The following is a 17,459-nucleotide window of genomic DNA, read 5'->3' as shown; positions in this document are numbered from 1 at the left end:
TCGGACCTCTTCCCCACCTACAACCAATCCCTACTTACTCTTGTTTAATATATAATGTGCCTACATACATAAATACATATATGCATACATACATACATACGTATTTGTGGTTATCAATTCTGTACTAGTCTCTTCGACTTGTGCCTTGTAAACACAAGACACTTCCAATGCCACCTGTATCAAAATCTTTAAGAAACATCTTTGACTGACACTCTCCAGTCCAAATCCTGTTTCTTCCCCCATCAAAACCTGATTCAATACCTTCTCCCTATAAACAGACACCTCATTTGTTGATCTGCTTACACTTGAAACCTTGATTTCCCTGACTCCCTGTAGTAAGTCTCATTAGCGTTTCCTTTCAAAATATATCCAAGCTTCATCGTTTCTAAAGTGTAAAAGTATCTCTGGCAAATCATAACATGGAGGCAGGCCTCCACACTCTGAAATATTTGTTGGCACAGACAGTTCCTATGTAAAACTGCGGAGGCAGAGCTAAGGCTAATACATTTTTGTACTGGACTCCCTCCCCAATAGGCATATCTCCATTCAAACTCTACAAACCCCCTAACCCCATGTGCCATGGTGCATAGCCTCCCCTCCTATGGAGTGTGGTCTTCCTTGCTTCTGTTGAGGTTGATGTCCTCTTTTATTTCACACCAATCCCCCATTACTTAGGCTAAACCATTTCTCACTGGCTCATGATGCTCACCTCCTAACTGGCTCTGTCTCCTGCTTCCTCCCTCCTTGCAGCTTACCCTCAGCAGAAGCAGCTTTGAGCAGAGTCTCTGGCTGCTATCTTCCCATCAGGTCAAAGCCTTCACTACAGCTAACAAGTCTGTGATATGTGCACGTGGTCCACTCTAAATGCTATCCCTAGCACCCACCATTTCTCACATACATTCCTTATCAGTGATGCTGAACTTCACAATGATCCTTGCTTGGATGGGCCAGGTTGCTACACCTCAGACCTTAGGCTCTTTTGATACTTACTCCCCCTAAGCCTTCCGCAGGACTTCTCCTTTAGTGAAGAGGGTTCCTGATGTCTCCATTTAAAGCTTAGCTTCTTGTTCCTGACTCCATCCCTAGCCCCAAATCCCTGCTGTTTTACATGGCTGCCTTAGTTGTAACTAACATAACATATCTTCTCTTGCCTTTTTCCCTGATGAGAGCATCAGCTCCATGATACAGTGTCTGATGAGTCTTCTCTTAACTTGTTTGCTTTTAGTTATTACTTCTACCTTTGGTTTTGTTTTATTTTGTTTCTTCAACTGTTTATCTTAGAAGACTGCTTGTTGATAATTTGAAAGGCCCAAATATATACATACGTACGTGCATACATGCATACATGCATACATACATACATACATACATACACACATACACATAGAGAATTATTTATACTATGTTACATGCGCTTTGTGCCCACAAAGGTTAGAAGAGTGTATTGGATCTCCTGGAACTGAAGTTACAGATGGTTATGAGCTGCCATGTGACATTGAAAATGGAACCCAGGTCCTCTACAAGAGCAAAAAGTGCTCTTAACCACCGAGCCATCTCTCTAGCTCCAAGAAACCCAAATGTGCTTTTTAAAAGCAGAGCAATGACTGCTGCCATCCTTAGGAGATCATGAAAACATGGTGGCTGTCACTAGTCAACCAAATGGTAGAATTAAATAGCAGCCAATGGGATCAGCTGGGACAAACAAGGATCCTATCTCTATCTTTTCAGTTTGGTCATTGTGCCTCATGGTCACATGTCTCCCTGGGGAATGAGGAGTGGAGGGGCTACACAAACCACAAGGGAATAACACAAATCTTTCCACCTTAAATTTGACCCAAACCATCTATCAACTCCTTCAGGCTTGATCTACAACATTAAGTTCAGCATTTTCGGCTCTTTACAAAATAAAAAGATCTATATACATTGAAATGTTGGAAGCCATTACCTCTACCAGGTTGTGTATCTTGAAGCCATCTTCTCGGATCAGCTTGTATTTTTTAGAAAACAGATCCCCCTTGTCATCCAAGGTCAAGGCAGCCTCTCTTCTGGTTTCCCTCCGAGGCATCAGTGGCCACTCAGCCCAGGCCTGCATGGTTTGCTGGATTGTTTGCACGTTGCTCTGAGTCTGTGACACTCTGTGCTCAAGCTCAGCGGTGGCCACCTGCACCCTCTCCATGTAGACCCAGAAGTCATCTTGCCATGTCAGCCAGGTTGCAGCCACCTTGAGCTGCTCATCAATGGCTCCAAGCTCATCCTCAATGAGAGGGTATTCCACTTCCAGAAGGGTCTGTTTCAGCTTATTGTAGCCTTGTACAAGGAGCTCAAGATTCCCAAGGTACTAAGTAAGACAGACCAACCAAGCAAGAAGACACAAAACAAAAAGGGCCAGATACGTTAGCATCTCTGTCTGAGAGGGGACCAAATGCCACAGGTCTACAAACCAAGAAATAAAATTCAAAGTATTTTTATCTCGAAGATATCAATTATCAAAAGCCACAGACCTTTAAAATAATATTCCTTTTCTGGAAAATCCCTAAAGCTGATCCTGGTATGTCAGACTTCTTCAGCATCAAAAGGTATTTGACTTCTCTCAGCACCGCCACAAGCTGTTCCAAGAGAATAGTAAGGATTATTTCATACTTTTAGATTACATTTATGGTCCAACAAGGTAGTGAGTAGAAACATTTGCTATGCAGGCCTGACAACCTTAACACAGTCTCTGGATCCCATGGGAAAAAAACTCAGATGTGTTGGAGTCTTAAGAACTCCAACAGTCACATGGGGTGAAGACAGGAGGACTGGCAGGAAGCTCATGGAGTTGATGCAGCAGTAGAAACAAGAGGCAAACTCAGAAGCAAGGAAGAAAACTACTCCTGCAAAGCTGTCCTCTGACCCCCATGTGTTCTGTGTATTTGCTTTCTCTCTCCCCCTACCCCTCAAATAAATAAAAATAAATCTTGAAAAATAAGAATAAATTTCAATGTTAAGCTGGCTTTGACTTGAAGTAATTAAAGGTCACTAGCAAGTACTGTGTTTCTGGTTCAAAGTAAACAGACTTTGGCTACATACACTTTGTTATATCCCAAGAAATGCATGTCTTCATGCATGCATACATACACATACATATACACATACATATACACATATACTCTGCTGTATTTAGAGCATATTTTTTTATTAAATTTTTATCTCAAAACTTGAGCATTGCACAATCCACAGACTCCAGGCAATGAGAACTAATGGTCCTTTGATGTTTCTAATGGTTCTTTGTGCATGGTGGATACCTCTAATGCTCACAGTTGTTTTCAAATGAAAAACAAGGCTTTGACGGTACTTAAACCCACAAGACTCTCAATTATCCCTAAAAAACATCTCAAGCAATTGTTTTTATATTTGTTTTTATGTTTGTATTAAAATTTTTACTATTTATCTATTTTGAATTTATTGCAATTTTCAGAAAGAAAATTAAACTCAGAATGTGTAATGCCTACAATACGTCCAAGAGACATTTCTCCCACCCAACAATGACATCTGACTAAGTCACTAAAACACCACCCACTAAATCCACCCAGGAAGTGTAGGGTGGAGAGACTAGTTTTATGAAATCAGGAGTCAGTACTCAGCTTTCTGTGTAGAATATTTATGTTGATGTACTGAATTTTCATTAGCAATATAAGGTGATGATGGTATTTGTATTTGTTTTAGGAAAATAGACCAGAGTTATGTTCAGCATGACCCTCTAATTCAGTACGCCAACTTTCCACTTCCTAGGCACTCATTGGGATTTCTGGTGAAGGCTCTGGACAATCACCTCCACAATACTGAATATCCTTCATTACTTGAAATTCACCAACTTTTTTTGTCCCAGAAACTTATGAAGAAGCTTGCTTTTACTGTCATGCAAATTCATGCTAGGTAAACAGAAAAGAACAATTTCATTCTCTCTTATCTAGAAAATGAAAAGACCACGAGATAGGTTGTTTAAAATATATGTTGTACATGGAACATGTGGTTAGGTGTGTTTGCTCACAAGTCTACCCTCAGCCGACACTTGAGAGGTAAAGGCAGGTAAATCTTTTTGAGTTTGAGGTCAGCCTGGTCTATATAATGAGACCCTGTCTCAAAAAAAGTCATTCTGTCAGTCGATCAATCAAGCAACCAATCAATTTCTGTATATTTATGTGTGTATGATAGAGAGTGTGTATGTACACACACATATTTATTAATTATGTACATATGAAAGAACACACACACACACCTGCTAATATAGTCAACTATGGGAGGGAAAACATAGCTATAATGCGACACTAAGGAAGTAGAGTCAGGAAGATCACAAATCTAATGCCAACCTCAGCTCCAAGAGACCATGTCTGAAAAGAAAAAGGAGAAGAAAAAGGAAGAGAAAAAGAAAAAACATGACAGAAAACATAATAAAATTAGAGCAGATATATTGGAAAGAGTTGAAATCTCCCTTTGTTACATGACAACATGGCTAGCAAAAGAGCTATTCCATAAAAGCCATCTATTAATTCCTGATGTTATTTGGCTATTAACATTTTTATGTCAATTGGTTGTTTTTATTTGAAATTACTGTTTAACTACCATGAATTTAGCTGCCATGATACAAGCTTATCTTCCCTTTGAAAGAAATGACGGCAACAGAAAGACCATGGTCAGCCAAAACCACAATAGGCCTTTGCTCCTTTTCATCTGTGGCTTTCATGTTTACTTAAAACAACCTGGTATTTGTTATAAAATTGACCAGAAGCCGTCCTGTAGACTGTAACAAAACCAGTCAGCTGAGTTATGGTTACTAAGTTCCCAGTTGCCTGACACGGAGCTAGAACTTGGAGCACAGAAAAGATGGGATAGTCCCCCATCCTCGGTAGCTCATCAAGATGTGAGTATGGGGTGGTAAAGTAATAAATGTAAGATGTTAATTAATTACTAAGGAATGGAGAAAGTGGCTTGTAATCCCTGCTACTTAGTAGGCAGAAACAGGGGACTGCTAGATCAACATTTTCCTGGATTAATAGGTGCGTTCAAAGTTAGCTTGGGCAACATTGAGGCTTTGGTCTCAAAAAAAAAAAAAAAGATGTCAGTAAGGAACATTGTGATAAATAAGCTCACTGGTAGAGTGTTTGCTTAGAATCTATGAAGTCCCGAGTTCAACCAAACATATGCATACACACAGACACACACATGCACGTACACATACATGCATGCACAAAACCAAATCTCTATAAGAAACTCTTGAACTTAAATTTATACTGTTCCCAGACCTTCCAAATAGAGTTTAAATATCTGAAGTGAATGCCTCCATCATCAGTGGAGATTTCAAGGACAGGGGAGCTGCATCTTTAATGCACTTAGAAAGGCAAAGTCCTACCTTTGGGTCAAAGTTGACACTAAGAAGGCCGTTTATGGGGCTGAATTTAACCAAAGGCTGATTCAGATTAAATTCACAGGTTTCGTCCACATTTCTTCTCCATTCGCTATAGATGTGGTTTTCAAATTGATCCAGCAAAGTGGTCATTTCAGCATACTTCTGGCAGACTGCAGCCTCATCGGGACTGTCTGGAAATCTGCAGCAACAAGGTGTTTCTACTTTTCTACATATGTCACAGAGTGCAGCTTATTTAACAAAATAGAACAGGATTATACATTATAAAGATTAGAGGGGGAGGCAATGAAAGCCACACAGTGCTTTAAAATTGGATTTGCTTAAAGCCAATTTGTGGCCACCTCCTGTAGCCAGGTGGGACTTCCAGTGGATGGAAGGGGACATCAACCCATCTGTAAAACCTTAGACCCCAAATCTGCCCTGCCTACATGATGCACAGGGATACGATGATGCAGAGATTGAAGGGATGGCCAACTAACAACTGGTCCAATTTGAGTTCTCTCTCATGGTAGCGAGTCAACCTCTGACACTATTAATGACACTCTGCTGTGCTTGTAGACAGGAACCTAGCATAACTGTCTTCTGAGAGGCTTCATCTGGCAGTTGATGGAAACAGATGCAGAGACCTATAGCCAAACATCAGGCCAAGCATGGGGAGTCTTATGGAAGAGTGGGGGGAGGGATTAAGAAAGCCAAAGGGATCAAGAACACCACAAGAAGACCTACAGAGTCGACTAACCTAGGCCCATGATGGCTCACAGAGACTGACCTCCCAACCAAAGAGCATGCATGGACTGGACCTAGACCCCTTACACATATGTAGCTGATATGCAACTTGGTTTTCATGTGGGTCCCCTATCAGTTAGAACGGAACTGTCTCTGATTCTGTTGCCTCCCTTTGGATCCCTTTCCCCTAGCTGGCCTGGCTTGTCTGGCCTCAGTGGGAGAGGATGTGCCTAGTCTTGACGCATCTTAATGTGCCAGGGTGGGTTGGCACTCATGGAGGACAACTCCCCTTCTTTGAGGTGAAAGGGAGGGGAGTTGAGGGGACTGTGAGAGGGGGTGCTGGGATCAGAATGTAAAGTGAATAAATAAATTAAAGAAAAAAAAAGACAAAAAGTAGTTACAAATGGTTAAATGGGATCCAAAGACTCCAAAGACTTAAAACTTCAGGTAAGCATCACCAAGTTACCAGTTTCTAGCCGGAAGTTAAATAAAGAGCACAGAGGACTGTGGGACAATGTAGGAGAGCTTGATGAAGAGAAATAAAATTAAACTTTCTAGACAGTGAATGAAAAGGAGACATTAACAGATAAAAGGACCAGAAAATAGTATAAACAATATGAAGTTATGAGTTCCATAAAATATTTCTTATGATTAAAGCCTTCTCACCAGACCCAACCAAACTGGAGCAGGACAGTGAATCCTCAAGTGTTAGTACTGACAGCTACCTCCTTGTGTGAAAGACAGCCCTAACCCAGGTGTGGTAATACTTGCCTATGATCCTAGCATCTGTGAGCCAAAGGCAGTAGAATCAGGACTTGAGGTCATCCTTGGTTACCTAATGAATGCATTTGAGGACCGTCTGGGCTGCAGAGATCCCGTCTCGATACACAAACACCTATAACATCATCACAATTCACCACAGAGTAAGGCTAACTACTCACAGATAATGGAGAGATGTAAAGTTTGACCAGAACGTTTGAAGGCGTTCAAGTAGCATTCTGGCCCACTTAATATTTCCAGAGGTGAATGGCATATTCTTGTTGAGGATTTCATGCCCGTGTTCAATCTGCGTGTTGACATTTCCATGAAGAGGAAGAAAAGGAACATGTGGTCAGGGTGCCTTCTAACCTTAAATGCAGCTGCTTATTTTACTTTCATAGTGGCATTAAACATGGTGATTAATAACTGTACTAATGAAGTGGTAAGGTCCCAAAGCATGTTCCTCATCTCAGTAAGGAAACTATTAAATAAAGGCATTCCATTGGTAGAGTAGCTCAGGGAAAGAATTTTTCCTAGCAGTGAGAAGATCTCTGGTTCAATCCGTAGCAGAAAGAAACACTTAATGCCTATATATAATGACAATGATTTCTAATCCTTATGTGTAATTTATCTAATAAATCTAATCTTTACCCGCAATGAAAATGGTTCTAGTTGATGGCCATTACCGCGATAGGGTGACATTGCTCAATCTTTCCACCACTCACCTGCTTCATGTGTTCGTCATACAGTTGCTTACACATATCTAACTCTGCATTAAACATGTTCAACAATATGCTGTAATGTGGGCTGAAAATTTCCATGATGACTGGTTTCTCTAGAAAATTTCCAAAGATGGTCAAAAGCTATTAAAAAAAAATCAAAGTGAAAGAAAGGTTAAGAACTTTGAGCTTTTAGTACAAGAATTTCCCCAGTTAAACTTTTTTACACTACTAGTGGTAAAGTCTAGACTCTAATTAATACATATGGTATTACAAAAGACAAAATGTTTATTTTGGGGGCCTCCTAAAAGTCTATATAAATAAACCAAATTCTAGATGAAATTTCTTTGCTTCTGTGAAAATCGAGAGGATCAGAAATGACTACTGTCAAGAGCCAATGTCTACCCTGCCATTCTGGCTCACAGCTACCAACACCCCCTGCTGGGTGTCAGGGATGTTTTCAACCTGGCTAGTGTGTGTAAAAGGAGAAGCAAGACTTATGTGTGTGTTATGTGAGTCTCTTCATCAATAATTACACCGAATTTATCAATAAAAATGACTGTTCTATCCTTAGATCACCTCTAAGTTCTAGTCACCCCTAACAGTCGCCTGGGCAACAATGAGAGCTGGTCTCAAAACACTACAGGTGGGCATCTCCTTTGACATGAAAGTTCTGGCTCTACCAAAGCCGTCAGCTCATCAGGCTGTCTGTGTCTCAGAAAGAACATGTTACTGACTGAATTAATGCAACTCAAGTTATAAGTGGACAGAAACTACTAGCAAGCACAGGAAGCACATGGAGAGGGAGTGGGACATAGAGATAACAGATATCAATTTGTTGATAGCACCAGCTTTGTGAAGGCCTATACTCTCTACTGTTCACTAAGGACTCCCAAGTTTCTCTGATCCTCACAGGTGTCAGTGAAGATGTGCTAAGTTTACTGTCTGGTGTGAATTAGTTTACATGTTTGCATGATGTGGCTTTCTTGGCAAGCCAAATCACATATGAATGTAATATTTTTATGCAACAAGAGTTGACACAGGGATGGGGGAGATGGCTCAGAGGTTAAGAGCACTGACTGCTCTTTCAGAGGTCCTAAGTTCAATTCCCAGCAACCACATGGTGGCTCACAACCATCTGTGATGGGATCTGATGACCTTTTCTGCTGTGTCTGAAGACAACTATAGTGTACTTATATGCATAAAATAAATAAATAAATCTTTAAAAAGAATATTCCCCATAGCTGGATGGTGGCGGCACACACGCACACACACACACACACACACACACACACACACACACACGCAAAGAGTTGACACGTCACTGAGTTCCAAGCATGATTAACTGCAGGCCTTAGAAACAGAAGATCAGATACTAAAAATAGCCAATCAGATACTTCCCTGGGAGGGACTGAATTGCAGGGAGAAAGTCACTTGCCAAAATTCATAGACCAGTGGCAGAGCTAGATTAGAACACAGGTCTTATTCTTCACTGGGACTCTCTTGATCTCACCATCTAAAGTCTTGTTTTCTACTATTTACATTACTAGTGGCTGTAGGAGGAGCTAAGGTAGGAGGAGTAAGGAGAGGAAGAGGAGGAGTGGGGAGAAGAAGGAAGAGGAGTACCTAGGATAGAGGAACAAGAGAGAGGAGAACATGGAGGCAGATGTTTATGTGTTTGTAGCAAAGGTAGTTGCATATTGGATTACACCTCTGATTGTATGGGCATCTTGTTACTGATCATTAGCAAATATATAAGCTTTTGGATAATTTAAGCATTAGAGTCTCACTTTCCTACTGGGCCCGCGTGGATGGCGGGATGGTCTGGACAACGCCCAGCCTTGTGGAGACAGTGTGGAAGATTGGCAGAGCCAACTCCCACATTGACGTCTCGTGGGTGGCAAGACTTGGTGTTTCTGGCTGGCTGTTTCTTGCTGCGGTATGCATGTGGCCTCAGGCCGAGAAACATGGCAGCTGAGCTAGGCAGGCTGTGGCAGCTTAGATAGTCGGTTGAGCTGGTAGCCGATTTTAACAATTTACATCAACAAGTGGCTAAGTACAGTCTTAAAGTATCAAATTTAAAAAAAAAATTCTAGATGAAAAAATTTCCTGAGTTTTGTTCAATTGTCTAATTTTGTATTACATTGCTGCAATAATTCTGTTCATTATCAATGTTACTAGTCTCTTAGTGTGCCTACCTTCTAAACTAAACTGATCATGGGCACATAAATATTAGAAAATATGGACAAGTTCAATTCTAAACAAGGCTGAGATGACCTCTGAGGATCTTGGATTACATCTATGTGGACTTTACAATATGTCCATTATTATGCATATAAAACAATCTCAACCAAGTAAAGCAACATGAAAATGAAGAGAATTTTGTTCTTTTTTTCCCCTTAGGAAGTAATGGATGTCCCTCAAAACGTTCATTGAAAGACAGCTTCATTTTAGAAGTTTTGCAAACCTTCCCATAAACTTCACTCAGTGAAAATGACCCAATGGAAAAGATATGTTAATTGCCGTATAAATGCATCTATCTCACGAGCCACCAAAGACAAACACATTCTGGCTTTTTCTGATAATGGTTACAATGGCAACAGAAACTTACAGATAATTTTAAACCCAGTGAGTCAGCTACCTAGCAAAACGTTAATTATTAACTTTCTCTTCCAGTACACTTTTTGTTGGTTGGGGCTTCCTGTGTATTCAGGAGTGAGCACTACCCTCCTAGGTTAGCAAAGGGAGCCCAAGCATCAGCTGGAGATACATTTCTTTCATCACATTAGCCTTACGTTCTCTAGAAGCCTTCTAGCTACAGCTTACTTACTTACTTCCTAGTTACAGCTCATCTTACTAACTTGCCTGGTGGTACTTAAGCCCTGTGTATCCAAAAGGAAAGACAGAGAAACACTACAAAGAAAAGGCAAGAGCTGAAAGTGGTGCTTTCTAACCAGTTGGGCAGTCATGCTGTCCTAGGCGCTTCTTACCCCCCATACATAATCCTTTGCATCCAGGTTGAGAGTTACAGTCACCTAGCCTCCTGGTACTTTGAGGCAGGGCAGATAGATGTTTCCCTTCACACTGATAAGGAAAGCTGAAGTCTGAATCTCACATTACCTTTCCCTAAAGGTTCTGCTTCAGATCCTTTAATCCACATCTCCATCTTGGCTTCCTAATGTGATACAGTTTTCCGTAAGTGCTATACTGGTCAAAGTAGTATCGCTATTCATTTTTCTTGAGTTTGCCTTGTTCAAAAGCATTTTAATCTTGTGGTTACCTGAAATTTGTGCATGTGTGTATGTGTGTGCGTATGCATGTGTGCGTGCATGCATGCGTGTGTGTGTGTGTGTGTGTGTGTGTGTGTGTGTGTGTGTTTTACAGCAAAATTTTAACTTTTTATAACTTATCAGCAATGCTTGGTACCAGAAGGATCTTAGACTTTAGGATTCAGGTTTTGGGGGATTTGGGAATATTTATACTCTCCACACCCTCGCTGAAACACTAAATGAGAGGTCTTGGGAGCTACAGCCCATAGCTAAATGTACAATTCATATATCCCATATACAGCTAGACTCAAGGCAAGTTCATATAATATTTTAATAACATTGTATATGAAGCAGACTTTAACAGTGTGGACTGTGCTGCCTGTGGCAGTATGCTCTCTTCAAGGAGTTTGAGATCTGGGGACACTTTGGACTTCAGTTTTTTTGACTGGATCACATTCAACCTGTATGCTGTCTAAAATCTCTTCTGGATTCTTTTTCCAAAGACATTTCAATTTACCTTAATACAAATCTTAGAGCTACTTATCACTGCTGTGTTTATTTTTCAGCAGATGCCAACACTGGGTAATACCAGAATACTAGGTTCACTTTCCTTCCTTTACCAGGAGCAGACACCAAACTATCACCTTTTGTAACAGTCTACAAAAATATTCCTCTTCTAAAGCAACCAATGGTCAGAGTCATCAGCCTATACCTATGGTTGAAGTCATGGTTCCCTGGAGTATATGACCCTGTACATTGTTCTTTCACTATTACCCTCCCAACATGTGTCATATCTAATTCCAGTTAATCCCTTTGGCCAACAGAAAGTGCCTGCTGTCTACAAGGCAACTTAACCCTCAAAAAAGCTATAAGATGATGCCCCATCATCATAGGTTTAAGGCACGATTTTACCTTATTAGTCAAGCTACAAATATGTGGAATGCTTTTTTAAAAAAAAAAACACTTGACAACAAGACAAGATGGCTTAGAAAAAAAATAAATGAACATGTACTTAAATAACTCATGTGAATGGCCATGAGTGGGCAAGAAGAATGATTTGAATTCGATTGTCAATTAAATGGAATTACGAATCTCTCTATATTGAGAGCTTACTCTGTTCTTTCTTCTGGTTGCCCATAAACACTTAAAAGAGAACTATTTTCAGCAACATAAATATGAGAAGTCACTGCAAAGACATTAGAAGAAAACCATTATCCAATTCTATTAGAAAGAAAAGAAAGAGAGAAAGAGAAAGACAGAGAGACAGACAAAGAAAGAGAGAGAGAGAGAGACAGACAGACAGACAGACAGATAGACCAACCCTAACTCTACCAAGTGGGAAAGTCCACAAAGAGGATCAGAATGCCATCATTTTGTGGAAGAACACTTATCCATATCTATCCAAAGGAAAAATTAGCATATTATGTATAAACTAATTGTATTCAGAACAGGAAACTACAGAAACACTCTGTATATTGTCACCAATGGGCTTCTCAGTTTTACCTGAAAACTTTTGTTTTGTTAAAACAAACAAAAACAAACAAAAGACCCCACACCATTTGCTCCCTCTCAATCCTCCAGTACCAATGTTCAGCACGCTTAGGAAACACAGATACAGTAACTTCACTAGTGTTGGTCAACCCGTTCGAAAACTCAAAATCCCATAATATCTTCCTTGAAAACCAGTCTGCTCTATTACTTTGTACTGCCATTCTCAACAAAGTGTGTCCATGGTTCCCAATCATGCTTGCTTGGATGGCAAACATTCAATTCCCCTTTGGGATATCACCTACTATTAACTTACACTTGATTTCAATTCACTGTTTTGTTTTTTTTTAATAAAACATGCTGTTCCTAGTTCCATATTACAAACCTTCCATCTCCAGCAGCTATCAAAATTTATTTTTTCCCAGAACAACTCGAATTCCCTTCCTCTCCCTTCCCCTACCACCCACTCCCTTACTCTACCTACGCTCCACCCATTCCACTCATCCCCAGCCTTTTACATGATTCTTAACACACATTTACATTATAAAGTTCATTCACCAAACATTCTTTCATGCTTCAATATCTCTGATGTCAGAATGCATTAGACAATCAATGAAATTATAATTACTTTATCAGCATCTCGTCCTTATTGACACATAAATAATACCTGGCAATCAATGGTGTCTTACACCCAATGAAATAGGGAAAATAAGTCGTTATTTGTTTCAGTCAGAGTAATAAAGTAGGCAGATGATCCCAGCATGGGCAAACAATATAAAGAAAAGAATTATTGAAATTATGGATTTTTTTTTAACTTTTCAATGTGGCTTACTGTTGAGTCGATATTTCATTGGCCACATTCAAATTGCTCTACCGGAAATAAGAGCTAAAATATAGTGAGTGCCAGAGAAGATCAAAAGTTAAATGTCCTAAACATGACCTTCCCAGAGTAAACTTCATTATTCTCTAGTATGTTACCCAAACCTCATTATTCCGTGGGCTGAAGACGAAGGGAATGTGACCAACCGGTTAATACTTTACCTGAATCAGAAAAGAATGTTCTTGTCCTTTTCATCTAAGAGTCTAAATTATTCACTTTCTTGGGAGCTTTCTTTAACTAACCTTAAATGCAGACTCCAAACCACTGCAGTTGCTGAGACCTTCGCAAAGTAGTGTCCCAAGCCTTCTGTCAAAATCCAGGGTTTTGGACTTAAATTTGAAATAATCACTTTCAAACTCCTGTATCATGCAAAGCAAAGTGTTAGTTAGTTACAGAGGAGACTCCTGCATGAGGACAGCAACCATGTAACCTTTCCTTGTTTTTCCCAGCCACTCAGTTTACTTTTTTCATAAGGGGGGGGGGATTCCAGAAAAGATCAAGGAACAGCCGCATCTGACTGACTGCACAGTGGTCACCTTCTACACAGAACACTGCCTGTATAGCAGGTTACCCATGTTTTCATGAGGCTCAGCTTTGGCAGTATTATGGCTCCCACGATTGCATATGGACATCAGCATACCTGCCTTCCTCCGCCTATCTTAATCATAAATGGGGAGAACAGTTTCTCAGAACATCCCCGTTAGAAAGTTAGGTCATCCTTAAGTTCCACAGGAAGCTTTTATTTATTTCTAGGATGGAAAACCTGTACGTGAAAAACGCTGTCTCATGGGGTGAGAACTAGATCCATGCATCCGTGAGATGCCTTATGATTGACAGAGGAACTGGAAATAGATATTTTTTCCAGGTTCTCATTAATATGCAACCGGCAGCTTCCTCCTCATGCATAACCACCCACTCTCGTAATTTGAAGGAAGGAAACTGGGAGGGAATGACGGCAGCTTTGTCTTCACAGTGCCACAGTCGCCTTCAGTAAAGCTGTCCCCGGGGACACACAGCCTTCCTCATGTCCGACAATCAAGATGCCTGAAGCACTCATCCTAGGCTTGCACAGTGAAGGCCTTCCCCTGTCCACCAACAAAATCAGCAATAACAATCCACTGTAACCACATCCACATCTGCTTGGCTCAGGGCTTTACATTAACTCAATCTTTATAACATATGGCACAAGTTGATATTGCTTTTCTAGTTTGTAAACGGTAAACAGACCCAGGTAACAAGTGCATTTTTTTTTCTTTTTGGCATTCTAAACAAACTCACTGTATGTTATTCCTTTAAGGCAGTAGTTGCGAACTTGCTTCCTATTCTCGTTGACCATTGATTCAAAAGGAAATTAGGTAAGCATGGTTAGTCACTGAATATATTTGTTACATAGACCCATTTAGGAAAAATTTTAGTTATAGGGGGGAGGAGTTTGTTACCTGATATCATTTGTTTCTGTCTTCTGTTTAAGACTGTATCTAATCATTCAATTGTAATAGTATATAATATACATTATAATATGTAATACAGCTATGCATAGAACCCATCCTTTAGCCTCTGGGAGGAAATGCACCCACAATAGTCTCAGCATTTCTATGCCCCCAGATTCCATGATGAAATCCAAACAGGGGTAGTGACTTCTGTCAGTGACGAAAGGACAGGCACTCCTGACTGAATGGGGCTTGGACCATCTTCAGGCCTAAGAGAAACTCACATCTATCCCAACGCAAGAGGGAGGACATGATGGGTCCTGACTGAATCAGCTGATGCCTTGATTTTGGACTTCCCAGCCAAGTAAGAAATAAACGTCTCCTGTTCACAAGGCACCCGACTCACGCTGTGTTGTTAAAGCAGCCTGAAAATACTGAGTAGGTCTCTTACAACAAGTTTAACCTGGAGTGGGCATTGCAGCTCAGGTCAAACTTCTGAAGTCTGTGTCACAAACCATGACATTTAGCATCAAGAGGATGGAGCCAGGTCTTCTGAATTCTAGGCCAAGCAGCCTCTCTATTCAAGAATCACTGACTTAGAAAAAACAGCAACACAATTTCCCAGAAAGCTTTAACAAGCCTCACACATCCCACTTCTCAGGATAGAAACTGAGAGTACGCTGTCTGTAATCCTTAACTATTTAACCCTTGGAAAGAATGAGCACTATCAGAAGGGGATGACATAGAATCTCCACCCCAGACTCACATGAACATGTACATGAGCGCACACATACAAGGGTAGATACACACATGCACATATACACATGCATACATGTACACCACACATACACACACATGCACACACATGTATATACACATGTGCGCGTTCTCTCTCTCTCCTCTACATTACATTCCTAAAAACCAAATTTAGAAATGTACCTAAGAGACCAATCCCTTAGAAAATATAGCAGGGAGGGGTTGGGGAAGATAGTTCAGTGGGTCAGATTCTGACTTAGGTCCTTGAGGACCTGAGTTTGATTCACAGGACCCACTCAAGGATGAACAACAGCCTCTGTCACTCATACACACACGCATACAAATGAACACACTTGATAAAAAGACACTGCAACAGAGAACCCACTGACTTCTCTGTCAAGTTGCTCTTTTTATAAACCCTGAGAGAAAGACTTGGGAAGCTCCTTTGATGCTTTTGACAAGTGCTAACCATTTTCTCTCATAACTATACCCTGCCATCTCTGTCTCCATCTTTTCCAGCATAACCCTCCCAGCCCCCATTGCCGTGCACCTAGGCTGCAGTTTCCAGCTCTAAACATCCTCCAAGTTGCAGCCTAGATGATCTAAGTCGCTCCAGGTCAAGCTCTATAAGTAATCATTTCAATTCATAATCTGTTTATTAAAGTAATAACAACATGGTTCTCAAGGCCCTGAACGGGTGGGACCTAGCGACCCTGGTATTTTCAGTGTAGATATAACCTCCAGGACCTCTAATCTCCTTTACCAATTTCCCCCTTGCCTCCTTTCTGTTTATGGTACAGATCTCTGTGTATTTTAACCTCTGGAACAGAACTCTATTCTCATCCCCAGCATTCAGCATGCTGTATAGTCACCTACCTATATTATCCTCTAGATTCTGAATCAAGAAGCCTAATGGCTGGATTTATTTTTCTAGTAATAGTTCCACTATTTCACAGAGTTCCCAGCTCAGAGCTGTTTTCTCATCAGTAAGTACATATTGGACAGTAAATGATGAATTAGTATGACTCAGGAATCATTAATAAAAATGTCTCCATATTCTGGAAAGTACAAAATTGCCTGCATTAGCATCCCGAGATGCTATCAAAAGGTTTTAATTAGAGAAAAACCATGATTTGACAAGGATGTGAAAGGCTCTCAAGCTGCTCCATGGAGAATAAATTAATGGAGCCAAAACAGGCCAGAGGGAGCAACTTAGAGGCAAATTCAGCAGTGCAGACAAGAAATGAGCCATGGATGTACTTCAAACCTAAAGGAACTGTTGTGAGAAAATGAATGAAGTTAAAGATGACTCTGAGCACTTCCACTACGGAGTCAATTGTGGCATCTGAAGAACTGAGGACAGTCAAGAGTGGGATGGGAGATAGGCAGACTTAGTTCTGAACAGGTTAATTTTAAGCCATCCATTGAATTCCCAGGGGAGATACTGATCAAGCAGTTGAATATGCTGTGTGTTCAGGACTTGAAGTAATTGCTCACTGTGAAGTGTCCTGTGCTTAAGGTTTTTGAGGAGTTCTTTACCCTCTCTGAATCTGCCCCTCCAGTGGGGCTTAGGGGAGGGGGAGAGGCGTGAATGGATATTAAACTTGATCAGTTTTGTGTTTGGGGGTGATTAGCATGAACCCCCACACACATCCACACCCACACTTCAGTTATTTTTAAATCTCTAATCCTATACAACTGACATCTTACAGCTCAGGTGTTGTACAGTTAGATCTTGGCCTGTTTGTTCCTTATATCTGTTATTTTGTATCCTTTACTAAGTAAGAGGGTTAAATTGTAAGCTACAGTATCAGTTTCAAATACACACCAAATACTGAACCTGCTTTACACCCCTAAGTCTAATCCCCTTTGGTATGGTCTGTGTAGTGGTTTGACTATAGATTGAGACAGCCATTGTGGGAACAAGTGCCAGGTTCCCAAATGTGAAAATAGAACAACAATAGAATCCAGTGTTCTCCTGAGTCCACCTTCAACCAAGATAAAATCGCCCCAGTAAGATAGCTGTAG

The 17,459-nt window shown here is 40.6% G+C and overlaps 1 protein-coding gene across 1 annotated transcript in view; it reads right to left on the bottom strand.

The window, feature by feature from the left end:
* The window catches only part of Dnah11 (dynein axonemal heavy chain 11), a 291,537-nt gene that overhangs the window by 236,115 nt on the left and 37,963 nt on the right, over positions 1-17,459 (bottom strand). Inside the window, exons 9-14 of the mRNA XM_028773185.1 lie at positions 13,488-13,604; positions 7,615-7,752; positions 7,072-7,196; positions 5,390-5,585; positions 2,502-2,606; positions 1,946-2,338 (exon numbers count right to left, since the gene is read on the bottom strand). Coding sequence (XP_028629018.1) covers positions 1,946-2,338; positions 2,502-2,606; positions 5,390-5,585; positions 7,072-7,196; positions 7,615-7,752; positions 13,488-13,604 — 1,074 coding nt within the window. The remainder of the gene's footprint in view (positions 1-1,945; positions 2,339-2,501; positions 2,607-5,389; positions 5,586-7,071; positions 7,197-7,614; positions 7,753-13,487; positions 13,605-17,459) is intronic.

The sequence above is a fragment of the Grammomys surdaster genome, unplaced genomic scaffold (assembly GCF_004785775.1).
Source record: "Grammomys surdaster isolate TR1022 unplaced genomic scaffold, NIH_TR_1.0 223, whole genome shotgun sequence".
In the NCBI taxonomy this organism is placed as follows: Eukaryota; Metazoa; Chordata; class Mammalia; order Rodentia; family Muridae; genus Grammomys; species Grammomys surdaster.
The sequence above is the reverse complement of the archived record's forward strand: the minus strand, read 5'-3'. Positions and strand labels throughout refer to the sequence as shown.